Source organism: Pogona vitticeps, chromosome 1, assembly GCF_051106095.1.
Source record: "Pogona vitticeps strain Pit_001003342236 chromosome 1, PviZW2.1, whole genome shotgun sequence".
Lineage (NCBI taxonomy): Eukaryota > Metazoa > Chordata > Lepidosauria > Squamata > Agamidae > Pogona > Pogona vitticeps.
The window spans coordinates 211,090,570-211,107,029 of record NC_135783.1 but is presented as its reverse complement, the minus strand read 5'-3'; the positions used below and the strand labels follow the sequence as shown (position 1 = coordinate 211,107,029).

General features: G+C 43.3%; 1 protein-coding gene across 9 annotated transcripts in view; it reads left to right on the top strand.

The window, feature by feature from the left end:
• The window catches only part of TANC1 (tetratricopeptide repeat, ankyrin repeat and coiled-coil containing 1), a 183,717-nt gene that overhangs the window by 86,676 nt on the left and 80,581 nt on the right, over positions 1-16,460 (top strand). For 5 of the 9 annotated variants that reach the window (XM_072982627.2, XM_072982634.2, XM_072982650.2 and 2 more), the window contains one exon: positions 4,703-4,903. The exons of the other annotated variants lie outside the window; for them this stretch is intronic. In XM_072982627.2, the coding sequence (XP_072838728.2) occupies positions 4,703-4,903 (201 nt within the window). The remainder of the gene's footprint in view (positions 1-4,702; positions 4,904-16,460) is intronic. 9 annotated transcript variants of the gene reach the window in all.

Genomic DNA, 16,460 nt, shown 5'->3' with positions numbered 1-16,460 from the left:
TTTGTTTTCGCTTCAAAATGCTATAAAACTGGTCCCCAATCAACTAGAGACACTAATTTGCAGGGAAGCTGCCTCAGATGGTTTTCTACAAGCCCAGCAGGTTTGGTGAACATTGGGTTCCGGACCCCCAAGTTATATAGTCACAAGGAGGACACCCCCAGGAAAGTCCCCCCCCCAGGTACTTAGAGAATCTTAAATTATACAGAACCTTCCTATGTCTTTCCCCAACAAGCCTGCCAAGTTTGGTGAGTTTACCATGCGGCACAGGAGCAGATGGCATTGAAGGAGTTTGATTTGGTCTCAGCAGAATGATAGACCTTTGGCACTGAGGTAATTTAGTTTGTCACCAGCAGGCACAGAGAGGCATGAGGCACTGAGGTAGAGTTTGTCTTCAATGGTATCATTTTTGGCAGCGAAGCAGAGTTAGCCCCCAGCGGGCATTGAGGCATTTGGCAGAAAAGTAGAGTTTGGCCTCATTGGACACTGAGGCATTTCAAAGTTTCCCTCCCCTGATTGCATCATAAAATAAACCAAGCTATACATGGGTGGAATGCTAGACACTTGAATCGGTTTCAGATTGGGAAGGGAAAGCCAGCTGAGCTGGGGGATCGCTTTGATCCCTTTCTCTCTCTCCCTGTGTCGCTGCCAGGCACAAAAAGAGGGGGAAAACCCGATCCAAGCCATCGCCCAGCCCCACTGCCTTTGCAAAGGCAGTAGAGCCAGGCAGTTGCTTGGATCCCTTTCCCCCTCTCTCTATGCTGCTTCTGGGCATAGAAAGAGGGGGAAAGCCCGATCCAGACCCGGGGGTGGGTTTCCCTTCTGGCAGGCTTTAGCAAGACGCTGGAAGGGAAAATCTCTCTGTGCTTATGCCCCTGAGGAACAGCTGATCTGTGGGGGCATAAGCAGAAAGGGAATGAAGCAACGAATATAAAAGGGTTATATTTGTTGCTTTGTATTCATTGGGGTCTCTGGACTCCAAGAATATGAAGCAACAAATATCTGATGAATCAAGGATATTTGTTGAATATCCTGATTTGTTTTTATATTTGTCCCCATGTCTACTCATGAGTTGTGGGAAACGAGGAAGAAGTCTTTACTTACTGAAAATCTCTCCCTACTGGTGACCTCCTTCCACAGGTGTAGCTTACATAAGAAGATTTCAGCCCATGAGTATTACAGTGGTTCCCATTCTCGCTATATGTACGTCGCAGAAAAGTGCTCAGATATAGTGTTGCGATGGTCAGCATTTTACCAAAGTGATTCTGATTCCCTCAGAAGAGAAGTATAGAGGAGAAAATGAAAGCATTCCCAAAGACTTTTCCCTTTTCCTTTCATTCTTTTTTAAGAACTGCAATTGAACAGTTAGATGTTTGCCTGTGCAGTGGTTCAAACTGAGTGATCTCCTTTGGAACAGCTAGCTTTCAAGCATAGCTGCACAATCTTGCTACATGTTCATTTGCCACTGCTTGTTGGTTTTAGATCAAAGCAGATGAAAGCAAAGCAAACAAATAGAAGGGAACAGTGTTTGGTATTTTTGTATGCATTTTTCAGAAGCAGGCTTTTTTTTTGTTGCTGGATTGCTATGTACAGAAAGATGTACAGTTACCTACTTCCTCCCTAGCAGGGTCATACTCACCAGATGAAGGCATTGGAATGTTCTTAATTTTTGCTGTATGTTTGCTTTTTTAAGGAGGATAAACTTAGACAGAGTCTGTCCAGGAATGGGTGAAGAGGGCCCAGTTCATGCAACATTTATGTGTGAACTGTTCAGGGGTAAGGTTATGTAATTCTCTTGAGAGAATTGTTTATAATTCTACTCCCTTGCTACAGAGAACTGTCCAGGAAGCAAAACACATATGAACTGTTTGTTGAACTAAGTTGTTTGTGTCCACAAAGTCAGTGATAATCACAAAGAAGACATTTACAGTAGCTTCTAGACCTTGGCAGCTGTAGGCGGGGATTGTAGGACTGCTCTGTCATCAGTTTGTGCGATATACGGTTGTTTCTGGAGAAATGGTACTGAACGGTATATCTGGAGATTATTTTCTGTATCTAGAGTGCTTTTCCCTTGGGACCAGCTGTAAAAATACAGTAATAATTATGTGGCGTCAGGCCTATTCCAAATTATGGTGGCTCTTTCCAGGGTTTTCTAGGTGTAGAGCACTCAGTGGCTTAGCCTTCCCTTCTTCTGGGAATGTTCTGATGCTGTGCAGATTGTCTCAGACCACACAGGCTGCCATTTCTCCTACCAAGTACACTGAGGAATCGGGCACCTGATGCCTGTCTCCACAGCCTGTTGCTTCATATTTACCAACCCAGATTGCCTTTACAACAGCTGTTTTTCCCTCCTACCTGTCAAAAGATGACTAAAGGCTATTAGAGCAGAAACTTGTCTTCTTCTGCTTCTTTGCAGTTATTATCATGATAGTTTCCCTTATCCCTAAGTGCAAATTTCTGGACGGTTGCTTATTTCTGACACTTTTACGATTCACTGTCATCTGCTGTTTAACAATCTCAAGAGTTTCATTAGCCACCCTTTGAAGCTTTTATCTTGGCTACAGGCGTTATGTTTCTGCATGATCCCCTGGTTATATTTCTGGTTTCAGTCCCCCAGTTCTTCTGGTTTGTGATCAGTTGAACTCAATAATGCAAATACTGTATGTTCTTTAAATTCTTAAGGAATTTTATTTACAGTTTGGCATTATGATTGTTTTAGTGTTGTTCAGGTTTACTCTAATTTTTGATGGTAACAGTTCATAATGTGTCTCTCCTTCTTGCCTATATCCTGGAAAGGTTTACTTTTCATCCTACCTAATACACCACAAACATCTTCTCAATTTATGGTGATTGACATCTTGAAGTTACTAAACTCAGTTAGTTTAGGAATGTTTTTAATGGCCAGTATACTCTTGCTCAGCTTTACTAACATAACAGGAATGACATTACTGGCAGCAGCAGATTGACAGTGATTAAGGAGCTCCCTTTTCAGGATGTTTGTGACTTAAGTGCAGTGACGCAAAGTCACGCTCAACCCAAAATCAGAAAAGGAACTCTTTCATTCACAGTTACTGATAATGTCATTGCTGTTGTGCCAGTAAAGCACTACAAGAGGATACTCAGCATGTTGACCACGATAACTAAGTACCTTCATTAATTGGCTGGGTTTGCAGTGATAATTATTAGCAATAGAATGGCACAGAGAAGCTAAACTTAACTGAAGGAGTTTGTGAGAGAAAGCTTTGGTTGTGGCATCTGGGATTCCTTTTATCATTCTCTTTGTACTACATCCCTTAAGAACTCTGTGACATGGAGTGTGTATATGAAGGGGGAGGGAATCTCTTGACAGACAGCTTGAGGGCTCCTGGGAATCGAATAGAGTTCTGAAAGGATAAGACAAGAGGTACAAAAAGATAGATATAAAAATGATAGATGGACCCATCTTACTGTGTGGATTGGTGATTCTCTGATTCACACTGGAGAGATATTTTGCATTCTTCCCTGCTACAAGAGGTTAGAATTGTCTACAAGTGTCAGTGGGGAAATCTAACATTTTAATGTTGCTGACAACAGGTTCTCCCAAACCAAATGCCCCCAACAGAAATGGAGAAGATCACCCCACAAACAAACAAACAAACAAACAAAAATCCTCAAAGCCAATGAGGAGTTAGTTATTTGTATATACCATTTGCCTGTTAATAACAAGGATAAAGTGCCTGGGGTAAGAAGGAGAGCAAACACAATGGTTTTACGTGTTTGCCTGAAAAATATAGTGATGACATTGTGCCCCTCTCCCAGAACTGGGTGGATTTGAAGACCTTGTCTGTCTGTCTGTCGTCTGTCTGTCTGTCTGTCTGTCTGTCTGTCTGTCTGTCTGTCTGTCTGTCTGTCTGTCTGTCTTCTTCTTCTTCTTCTTCTTCTTCTTCTTCTTCTTCTTCTTCTCTCTCTCTCTCTCTCTCTCTCTCTCTCTCTCTCTCTCTCTCTCTCTCTCTCTTACATATACTGATTTTTAAATTCATAATGATGAGTAATCTATGGCCCAATCGTATACATATTTACTTGGAGGAAAATGAAATATCAGAAGTACAGTATCTAGAATTTGAGTCATTGGCTAATAAAAAATGCATTTGAATTCTTTATACAAAAAGGGGTTCCCTTGATTCAGTTGTTTGTGCTCTGTTGGCTAGACAGTGAATTTCAAGGACATCATCTGTTGAGAGACTAGTCCAATAGGTCAAGGGAGTCTGTGATGTAGATGTTTTAAGTGGAAAGGTCAGAAAGGTTATTCATTGTTTTGTTTTTGGCCTTGTATCCCATTTCCCAGCAGGAAACATGGAACAGCAACTCACTATTTTCCTTCTCACAGCTATTTTTGACACAAAGCAATCTCTTGTCAAGCATTCAAGGACTCAAGGTCTTAAAACTGGCATAATAGTGTGACTTCAGCACAAAGCAACCAAGAAGTGATCATTTTCTTAGATCTTATGACATGAAACAAAGTTTGTTCTGCTCGTCTTTTTATTTTCTCCAACCTGTCTATGGCAGTAAAATCAATCTTGTGTTGTTTGTTTTGCTACCACAGCAAAAACTTACATAAGGGAATTCATTCCTTCATTGGTTTTTCATACATCTTTGGTCAACTATGCAGTAAATACTTCCATTTGTTTGCTCTATAAGTTAATCCCCTCAACCTTCTTTTGTATAGGTGATTCATGTTCAGAAAGTGCACTACAGATAATTGCCACATCTGGCCACAGTGCAGATTTTCCCAGTGGTATCCAGCCTGTACCTGAAGATGTCTATAGAATGAATCTTACCAAAGGAGTTTCAATGTCTTTGCCATCATCACCTTTACTGCCTCGTCATGCCTACTTGATGCAATCAAGAGCAAGTAAAAAGTCTCCAGGTAACTTTAAAAAAACTTCCATTAAAAGAATACTTTATTAGCAAAATCACCTCCAACAGATGGCTGCTTATCAAACATTTCTTTCTAGATGCCAGATACTATAATTTTGGTTCAGCTGCTATCCTGATCCCTATATAGCTAATGAAATTGTTCATATGAATCAGCTCTAGATTTCAGCAGACTATATGTGCATGGACTGCCTATCTAAAAATTTTGCTGATTCCTGCTCCTCTCCATTTTCATAGGCTATGGTTGAAGAAAGCTTGCTGCATTGGATACTCTACTTAGAATGCTTATGAAATTGAAGGGAAATCGTTCAGTATATTGACTAGTCGTTTTTTAAAAGGCATGCCAGTTTAGTGTGATGTTCAGATGATCTAAGCTTTCTATTTGTTCAGAACAGTAGGCAGTACCCTGTGTTATTTTCATTTAGGATTTTCATTTTCAAAATTCTGTGTCTCTGGATTTGATTGACTTACATTTCTTTTCTAAAGTCATTGTGATATGCTGGGAAAGGGGGGGGGAAATGTTATTCAGGTTTGTCACAATGCCATGTGAAAACTTTTGTTTGTAAGTGATGAGTAAATGTACAGTAAGTGCACATACCATACTAAATAAGGTGGGTCCGCTGCCTTTCTTTTTATCAGCACATTGAATTCATTCCAGGAGGCTAACATCACTTGGACTTCAGCAAGCCTGCAGCCTGGGCAGAATGATTCAGTTTTTCAAGTGCTTGGTCTTTTGTAGAGGAAAACTGCTGTGGTTATTCCCAAAAATGCTGACCTGGAAGTTTTAGGTGTCAGTATGAGGAAGTGACTGATGTCTCACGTAAAACTGAGAGAATTGTCTGTAGAATATGTGGCAGGCGACTTTTCCAAAGTTGTATGTATCCTCCGTCCACCCTGCCCCCACCTCCCAGTACATGCACAATTTAAATATTTCTGAATCACTGCAATATTACAAGCATGAAATTGTTTGCACCTGACTTTGTGGAAAGTGAACATTACCGCCTGATCTTTTGGTGTTACATTGTTATTCATCCCTTGCTGTTTTAAGGTATCACAAATCACTTTGATATATCATAAAAGCAGGAGTTTGCTTTGGTTGAAGCTACCCTTATACAACCTGCCTGTAGTGAATACCTTTCAGAACTCATTTTCCTCCATTTTGGTGCGTTCTTTGCCTACTACTGATTACATTTTCACTGGAAGTTCAGATAGGTTCTGTAAAACGATTGAAACATCTGTGGATAAAGTGGTATCAATCCCACCTGTTTTGCCTCTTAAGATACAGTATAATCTCTAACATATCTAAACAACTTGAGATTTGCACGAAGCCCTCTATGCCTGAAGTGGCTCATATTTTGACCCAAAGTCAACTAACATTGTGTAACCGAACAGCACAATTCTTATCTCGTGCATATGAAGTTTTTCATTCATCACATTTCAATTAAGTGATGCACTTATGCTCGCTCCAGATTGTGAAGAAGCCCCCCCCCCGTGCCACATAGTGATAGAAGAATGAAAAGCAGCAAAACAGTGTGGAGCAGATATATATATGTACTGCATGCTTTGGCATTCTGTCATGCTACTTTTATCTTCTTACATTATGTACTACTTTGGATAAAGTGGTACACAGTCAGTCTTGTGAGTCTGTGAGCTCATTTTGAATAGAATAACACAGAATTCTTTAAGAATAATGGCGAATACTGTTAAGGAGGAAGGAATTCATAAATGAGTACATGACTCTAGGTCTAGGTCCTGTTTCTTCGGGGCAAATGCAACATTAGGCAAATCATGTTCACATTTTCTAAAAGCAACTGGAGTCAGCTGAGCTGGGAAAGCAATGCTGGAACGGGATAATTTAACACATAGATTTAACACAGCATTGGTTGTCTCAGAAATCACATTCATGGAGATGGAAGCTTTCACAGAAGGAAAGATGCTTTCATCCTAAATATAAAGGAAGGAGTAATCTTTACTCCTCCAACTCTTGTGGTCCAGATGTTGTCTTTCTAAAGATAGACAATTAACATCATATTTAGTCTAACCCCCTTTGGTTAAGAGAGTGGCAAATTAGGCCTATGTCAGATCTATCTAAGGGATCGTCAGTATTCTTTCCGTGTATTAAGTGACTGAAGCTTTCAGTCAAAATGTAACCTTTCTTTTAGCCAGTTCTTCTTGCCAAAATGTATGCAGTGCTCTGAGATTAGTTAAGAGGGGAAAGCTATTTACTGGCTTGGAAAATGGGATGTTCACTCCTTCCTCTCATCCTGCAAGTGTGAAGTGAAATAGTTTTTGCTTCTGTCTGAGCGCTGGTCCATGTTGTAATCCAGCAAGACAAAGGGGGACCTGATCCACATAATGAGCAGTTATTATAACCTGTTTCCCCGAAAATGACCTAACCTGAAAATAAGCCCTAGTATGATTTTTCAGGAAGCTCGTAATATAAGCCCTACTCCAAAAATAAGCCCCAGTTAAGTGAAAGCCCACCCTCCACCATTGTGCAGCAACCAGAAGATGACATGACTGTATTTGAAAAAAAATGTAGATTGTTGTACATGAAAAAAAAAATAAAATGTCCCCTGAAAATAAGCCCTAATGCGTTATTTGGAGCAAAAATTAATATAAGACCCTGTCGTATTTTCGGGGAAACAGGGTAGCTCCTGTATTTCAAATACTTCCTTCTGCACTGTGATTCTCATTCTCATTTCTGGCATTTAGGAGACTGTTGGTACATGCACTCAACGTCACAAGAATAACTTCAACAATCCTAAAAGAACTGAAATTGTTACATTTTGCTGGATTTTATATGGCAAATTCTTTGAATTTGTGTTATTAAACAGCATTCTGAAGTATACTGTATCTGACTTACTAGGTTTAAGTATATTTTTGCACTTTTTAAAAAAATATATAATGTCGATGATTTTAAAATATCCACACTTGTTTTTCTACTGCCTGAGCATCAAGATGGCTTGCAATCCAGAATAAAAGCATGGCAGTTAAAGTCCCGGTAAATTAATGATCAGTCTAAAACACACCAGACAGAAAAATAGAACCACCAGTGGCTGTACTGGAGAAAACCTGTACTGGAGAGTGCAGCTAGAATTAAAACCACTTGTACATCTTAATTGGCTTGAGCTGGAAAAAGTGAGTTAAACATGTGCTTTGAAACTAATTCGCCTTAGTAGTGCGTCTTTACAGCTCACGCTTGTCTTTTTCTCTCTCTCCCTGTATTTCCCTTCTCTTCCTCTAGGGGTTGCCTCTCACTCCTCTTCTTTGCCCCTTCCTCTACCTTACATCCTTTCCCTGTATCGTCTTCCTCTGTCATCTCCTCCCAGATGATTAGAGCTTCTCTCTAATCAACAGGCATACTTCATGTCATGAATTCTTGTGTCTCAGACAGAGAGACACAAGGGTCCCATTGTCAGGGCTCTTGTCTTTTTGGTTGTCGGTCTCATGGGAGCATCCCAACTAAGAGCTAAATCCAACACCCCTGTAGCGCTGCAATGTAAGTATCGCATCATTTCCTTCCCCTTCCTCTTCCCTCTCCCCCACAGCTCTGTGATGCCCCAAAATCAGTTCCAGGGGGAGGTTTCAGTCCTCCTCAGCTAGTGCTGGAGGCATACAGGAGGCTGCAGTGGGGGAAGGGCTTGTCTCGCCACCACAGTTCTGCCAATGAAAGTCCATCATGGTGGACTTCCCCAAGATGGAAGTCTTGCCTAGAAATACAGGGAGGTCTCGACTTACGAACTTAATCCGTATTGGAAGGCAGTTCTCAGGTCGAAAAGTTCTTAAGTCGAATCTGCATTTCTCATAGGAATGCATTGAAAACCATTTAATCCATACAGTGGACCCTTGACTTACAGACGGCTTGACTTACAGACTTTTTGAGTTACAGACTTCTCTGGCCGCAAAATTTAGGTTTGACTTGCAGACTGAGATTTGACTTACAGACCAGAAAAAAACCAAAATGGAACAAAAACGGCCTGTTACGGGATTAATCGGTTTTCAATGCGCTGTAGGTCAATGGAGACTTGACTTACAGACTTTTTGACTTGAGAACCGCCTTCCAATACGGATTAAGTTCTCAAGTCAAGCCCCCACTGTATCTGCTCTTTTCGTCCATAGAAACTAATGGGAAGCTGCTATTCCGCCTTCTGCCACTAGAGGGGGATATTTTTTCTTTTTTCCTTTTAACCTAAGATGACTTAGCTTTTAAAAAAAGGAAAAAAAGAGTTCATAACTCGAATCTAAGTTCGTAAGTCGAGTCCATATATTCATATGAGAGCAGTTCATAAGTCGAAACGTTCGTATGTCGAGCCGTTCGTAAGTCGAGACCCCACTGTAAGCTTTCCAGTTTGGTTTCCAACCAGAATAGGAAGTCATAAGAACTTGCCCTGTAAAAAGGGAAATGAGGAAGCCCTAATCCCGTAAAGGCTCACCCACTTCTAAGCAGATCGAGTTTCATTTTGTGAGAAAAGTCAAAGATGGGGACTCGAGTTGTGGGACTCCCTGTCAAGTTGGACTTGGGTCGCGCAGGTGACTTGACTTGGACTTGACTTGGATTTGTTTTCTTCAGTGACTCAGAACCCACTCATCCCTCCCTTTTTTCTGGGGGAAAAGCTTGTTTTTAAAAGGGACCCAGACTTGAGTCTTGGGACTTGAGACTTTGACCTACCAGCATCTCTGAAAAAAGGGTATTCTGAAATCCTTTAGAATTTTACATGCTATTTCTGTACTCCCTTATTTTGTTGTTGTTTAGAAGTCCCTAAGGCAGGGGTGGGCAATTAATTTCTATAGGGGGGCACATGAAAAATCTGAACTGTGTTCGGGAGCCAAACCAACTTTATTTAAAAATAAAATGAAACAGAGATGTTATGATCGTTTTTATTTTAAACTTGTTAATCTTCACAAATACTAAAGAGGGTGGTGTTTTTTTTTGCGGTATGTTAAAGATAAGCAACTGATCAAATTCAGATAAAAAGCTATAAATGGTTTTGATGTTCAAAACTGTCCGCGGGCTAGACAGGAGCGGCTCGTGGGCCATATGTGGCCCTCAGGCTGCACTTTGCCCAGGTCTGCCCTAAGGTCACCTTACATTTCAGTGGTGTGTCTGTCTCTGTGAGAATGCTTGAGGGTTGATTTAAAACAGTGGTCAGGGAACAGGGGTAAATTACCCCAAATGGGGTAAAAATGAAAATCCAGGGGGTAAAGAGGATGGTCGTGGCAGCGCAACCGTCCTCATTACTTTATTTACAACGATACTGTGTGTAGGCAGGCGTTCCCTCCTCCCCTCCAAAGTGGGGGAAAGGGTGGTGGACCAGGCCAGCTGGACTCTGCCTGGCGGCGCCCTGGCTGGGGCTCTCCTTTCTGCCCGTGCCTGCCTGGCCAGAGCGCTGGCGAGGAGGCACCCATCTCACCTGAGCTCATGGCCGGTGGACCTGCCGTCCCTGCGGTGCCCGCCTCCCCTCACCAAGGACGCGCTTTCCCGGCAGTGTGGCTGCTCCAGACTGGCTGCTTGGGCAGCGGCCGTGGGTCCCGGTCGAGTGCAGGGGCAGGGAGGGGGGTTGGCCACGGACTATGAGAGTGGAGGAGTGGTGCTGGGAGGGGGCGGGGTAATGTTGGCATATATAATTTTTTTGGGGGGGGGTAAAAGATAAAAAAGTTCCCTGACCCCTGTTTTAAAAGTATCTAAAGGAACAGATGACTTCATTGATTTCCTCTGTTTTTGCAAACATGAAAAAATATTTCAAGGGAAGCTGTGCAAGCTTCAAATGGTAACATTATCTTTCATTTTGGTATACTCATTTTACCTACCCTTGTTTTATTAATCTAGTCCTGATATAAAATGGTTGCCCATTATTGTGTTAGTTTACTGTATCTAATTATAGTATTGTTTTCAATAAAGAGGCTAGAACAACTGTCTTTTGAAAGGATGTGGTTTGTGTTTTAAATGGAGTGCATTTTAGATCTGCTTTCATTTTAAACAGACTTTACTGCTGCTTTTATTTATGATCAAATAAGTATCAAAGTAGCACCCTCTGCTGGCATTTTATGTTTCAATCTTTTCTTTTTATCTTGAATGATGTATCTTTCTTTCTTTTTTCTCCTGCACCCAGTGTAAGAAATACACATACATTTCTTTTGTTGCCCTGTACCTATATCAAGAATTCAAACTCTATAAAAATCAACCAAGGAAGCAGGGTACAATTGCCACAGGTACAGCAAACTAAAAAGGGCCAAAAACTGAAAATATTACCATTACTCCAGTTTTATTTGAACAAGCAGATAATGGCCGCTATCCTGTTTTGTACACATGGTGTGGGTCACCGTGAGCACAGTTGTCTTTTTCTTCTTCTAATTCCATGCACAAGTGGAAACCCCTGTTGTTTTCAATAGAACGATCTCTGGCTTTTGTCCGAAGACTGAGAGTGCAGGGACAAATATGGGAGGAACACAGAGCATGTAATAGCCTTTTGCAGTATGATTCTAGTACACATATTGATGCCAGTTTTGGGACCAACTATCAGTTTTTCAGATTTGCTGAGGAAAGTACTCTCTCACTGCATTTGTGGCAATCTGAATACATGCTTTTAAAACTATGAAGATTTCCTTATATGGGCTAGTAGAACAACTTTGGGCTCTTGTATGCTATAGTGGGCAGAATCAGTGACTCAAGGAGATATTGGGTTCAAATGGCTGTGTACATTCAGTGGCCCTCGGCCATAGAAACCTACTGGAGAAGTGACACCGTTGGAATCACTTCTACAGAGCGTATTAGTTCTGTAGGGCTCAAACTGCAGAAAGCCAGATTTAGGCTGAATATAATGAAAAACGCCTTAACTGTTAGAGCAGTATGACAGTGGAACAAATTGCCCCAGCAGGTGGTGAGCACTCCAGGGCTGGAGACATTCAAGAGAAAATTGGACAACCCTCTGTCAAATCTGCTTTGATTTGTATTCCTGCATTGAGCAGGGGGTTGGACTCGATGGTCTTTTAGGCCCCTTCCAACTCAATTATTCTACGATTCAATATCTCATATTCCTTGAAAATCCTATTAGGATCTCCATAAATTGGATGTATCTTGATGACATATAACAACAATATCTTATTAAGTCCCGTAGCAGCAGCTTGTTCAGTGTTTTCCCAGAGGTTCCATGTTGCTGGGGGAGTCTAGTGGATTGAATATGCAATGACCATTCCTCAAGTTAGGACCCCACGCGGATCAGACCACCATGCCTTAGATAACAAACATAGCATGATGGAGATTAGGTGGTTTTATATCTCCCTTCCCCCCGACAAGATGCCAGAAAAATAGCCCTTTTGGATCCTAAAGAGCTACCAGGGTAGCAACTCACCTATTTGGAAGAGGGTGAGGTTAAAAGAAATAAAGAGACAAATGTGTGTGTGTGGGGGGGGGAGATTTTTGTGAGAGAATTTTGAGGAAGACTGGGATATTCAAGAGAGGGTGGAGATTGTGGAGACTGAAAAACTGATTGGGGAGATGAATGACGTAGAACAAGGGCTAGAGATAACAGTGGAGAAGAAATGTAGTTTAATGGCCTCACCCAGCAGTCACCCAGCAACTGCTGAGAGGCCGGGGTCATCTTTCTCCCCCATCTTGTTGATACAGATAGGCGGGGACCCTTGCACTGGAGACATATCTGGCAGCAAAGAGCCCTCTTGATCCCTTCCTGCCCGGCTCTGCAGTATCTGGGCCAGGTTTGGCTGCTGGGTGGTGAAAAGCCAATCCAGGAGCTGGCTCTGTTGGTCTCTAGGCTGGCAAATAAGCCCCTTTTGCCATTCAGTAGCCCCGGAAAACCATTACGCAAGTGCTTCTGGGACAAGTGCACTTGCTCCATATTGGGATCCAGTGTGAGCGCTACCAGCGTCCAGTGCTTCAGAGCTGACAGTGGCTGGGTTCCCTGCCACAAATGCCATGGGCTCAACTTTAAGGCTTAAACATATGGGTGCTTTATTTGCAGTTGTACTACAGCTTTGTAGAAGCCCAGCAGCAGCCTCAGAGGTTGAGGGGCAGAGACCAGTCCTGGGGACCCTTCTCTCCCAGTGGAATCCTCAGTTACCTACACTGAGAGTCCTCACAGTTCAGGCCGATCACCGTGAGATTTTGCCCGGCTCAAAGAGGGTTTGTGTTGTCCTTTCTAAATATGGCGGTTGTCCAACCCTGGCCTGCCCTTTTCCCTAGCCTTTGCCTCTTCAAGATGATGATTGGGGAGTAGGCTCCCCTGCTAATCAGTCTAGGACCCTTTAGGAGGGGGATCATCACACAGCAGTCCCAGCTCCCTAGGGAGCATCCCCTGGCCCCTTTTGCATCGCCTTCGGTTGTCCAGCATCCTCCCGAAGGCCGTCCTTTTTATCAGGCTCCTGGCTACTTCAGACAGGCGTTGTCCAGTAGGCTGTGGCACCTGCCCCAGTTGTCTTTTCTCCCCCTCTTTCCCTGTGCCTGAGACTTTTCCCCTCGCTGGGCTCTCTCAGCCATTTTAAAGGAGGCCAACGACTCACTGTGGGCATAATGGTTACCTGGTGTGCCCACCTCATCACACCAGGGCTCCACACTCGTGGTGGAGGATAGATATAAGAGACATATACTTTCCAAGAGTACCCATTGGCTTTGAAATCTAGCGTGCGTGCTTTGCTGCTATGCAGCAGGTAAAATTTTATTTGGTAAATCCAACTCTTAGACTAGGCAAGAGAATTGAATTAAGCCTTATTTCCAGTTTGATATGTATATAAAAGAACCAGCCAAACAGAAGTCAGAAATAATACTTCACAATACTGTGAAGAAACATGTCATCAGTTAGCTAGACTTATCACTAGCTAACTAAACTCACCAAAAGAGTTTTAAGAAGGACAATCCCAGGCCTTTCCTGGCACAGCTTGAAACTGGTCTTACCTCCCTGCTACCCACGTGGAGACAAAAGAAGTCTCTTTCATAGATGTCTTCACGGGAGCTGGGCAGCTCTCAGGCTGAGTGAAGGCAGATTCAGAATTATTGATCAGTGGCCTGGGGGACCAGATCGTGAATTTTCTCAGTGTTGTCTCTAACCAAAAGGGGTTAGACTAAATATGATGTTAGACCATATGTAAGACTGAATAATGGACGGATGTTATTGACTCTGGGCAGGTCCTGTGCTTCTCCTTCAGAAGCGATTCTTAAGAAAGTAAACAGGCAGCTTCACAATTAGATAGTTTTGTATTATAAACACTGAAGCTGCAATATTTTAGCACCCTCTAATTGGGAACCTGCCTCTCTCATTGGTTTCTGACCTTAAAACAAGGGGAGTTCTGGTCTCTTGCATAGCTATTACAGTGGTGCCTCACTTAGCGACGTTAATCCGTTCCAGGAAAAACGTCGCTAAGTGATTTAATCGTTAAGCGATTTTAAAAAGCCCATAGGAACGTATTAAAACGGGTTTAATACGTTCCTATGGGCTAAAAACCTACCTTAAAGCGAAATTCCTCCATAGCGGAGGCCATTTTGGGTGCCTCTAAAGCGAGGCAAAACCGTTTTGGAACCACTGCTGTGCTTCCTCCAGGGAGACTGAGGCGCCGCCGCCGCCACCCCGGCCAAGAAAGACCCTCTGCGCCTGCAGCAAAGGTTGCTGCAGGCGCAGAGGGTCTTTCTCGGCCGGGGTGGCGGCGGTGCCTCAGTCTCCATGCTGAGGCTGGAGTTGAAAGGGGTGAGGAGAAAGAGAGAGAGAGAGAGAGCTTGCGGAGGCAGCGGTTTGTGAAACTGGGTTCCCCTTGATCTTTGCAAACAACCGCTAATCAGCTGTGCTTCAGACTGCCCTCTCTCTCCCCTCCCAGCCTGGGCTGGAGCTGGGAAGGGAGAGAGAGCAACCGGAAGCACAGTTAATGGGCAGTTGTTTGCAAAGATCCTGGGGAAGCCAGCTTCACAAACAGCCGCCTCTGCGTGCTCTCTCTCTCTCTCTTTCTCCTCACCCCTTTCAACTCCAGCCTCGGCAGGGAGACTGAGACGACGACGCCACCCCGGCCAAGAAAGACCCTCTGTGCCTGCAGCAACCTTTGCTGCAAGCGCAGAGGGTCTTTCTCGGCCAGGCGGCGGCGCGGTGCCTCAGTCTCCGTGCCGAGGCTGGAGTTGAAAGGGGTGGGGAGAGGGAGAGAGAGCACGCAGAGGTGGCGGTTTGGGAAGCTGGCTTCCCTGGGATCTTTGCAAACAACCGCCCATCAGCTGTGCTTCGGACTGCTCTCTCCCCCCTCCCAGCTCCAGCCCAGGCTGGGAGGGGAGAGAAAGCAGCCCGAAGCACAGCTGATTAGCGGTTGTTTGCAAAGATCGCAGGGAAGCCAGCTTCCCAAACCCGCGCCCATCAGCTGGGCTTCAGGGCTCTCTCTCTCCACCCCTCGCAACACAGTTGATCGGCGGGGCCTTTGGGGGCCTTTGGGATGATCATGGGGAAGCGCTTCCCCACGATCATCGCAATGCGGTTTCCCCCCATTTAAAACATCGCAATGCGATCGCTTTTGCGATCGCAAAAACTCCATCGGTGTGTGAATTCATCGTTAAACTGGGTGCTCGTTAAGCGAGGCACCACTGTAATAAATTACAGTCCTATTTGCATTACTCAAAAGTAAGCCACTTTACATCTCCTCCATATTTTCCTGCTTGTATTTAATGGGACTTGGGGTTTAATAAATCAGAATAGAATCACTAGCAGGGAACCAAATTCTGAGTCATTCATAAGATTTTTTTATATTGGCCAAAATACTCCTGCATAGCTTATGCAAACAGTGTGACTTTGGGAAGAAATTTCCCCAAACTGAGAAATCACTGTAGACATTATTAGATACATGCCTGGGCCATACAACTCTTAATGCAACTGATAATCTCTGCAGTAATTTCTTAACTTTGGGCCATTTGCCTTCAAATTTACAATGTTTGTGCTACATTATCATAACTAGGTTAGAGGATTTGGGTGACTGAATTATATAACAAATGAGTTCATTCATTCATTCATTCATTCATTCATTGATTTGCCGCCCATCTAGAAATAGTCTACTCTGGGTGTCTCACAACATATACGATAAAAACAATTTAAAATTCAATATAAAATATAAATCGTAGGTTTACAATTTTAACAATTAATTTAAAGTAAACAGTTCCAAGATGGCATAAATCAAAAGAAAGGAAACAAGAAATAAGAGTCACTTAATTGACTGAAGGGAAGGCCTGCTTGAATAGCCAAGTTTTCAACTGGCTTTTGAAAATGCCCAGCGAGGGTGCCAGCTGAATTTCGGTAGGGAGGGTGTTCCACAGCCGAGGGGCCACCGCCGAGAAGGCCCGGTTTCTTGTTTTTTCCTTCCAGGCCTCCCTCAGCGTCAGACCCATCAGCCATCCCTGCTGGCTATGTCGGGTGATTTGGGCAGATCTGGGTGGGAGAAGACGATCTGCCAGATATTGAGGTCCCAAACTGTTTAGGGCTTTGTATGTAATCATTAACATTTAGGATCCCTTTATGCCAATACTCTCCAATCTTGGATCCCCAGATGATCTTGGACTGCAACTCCCAGAAAGC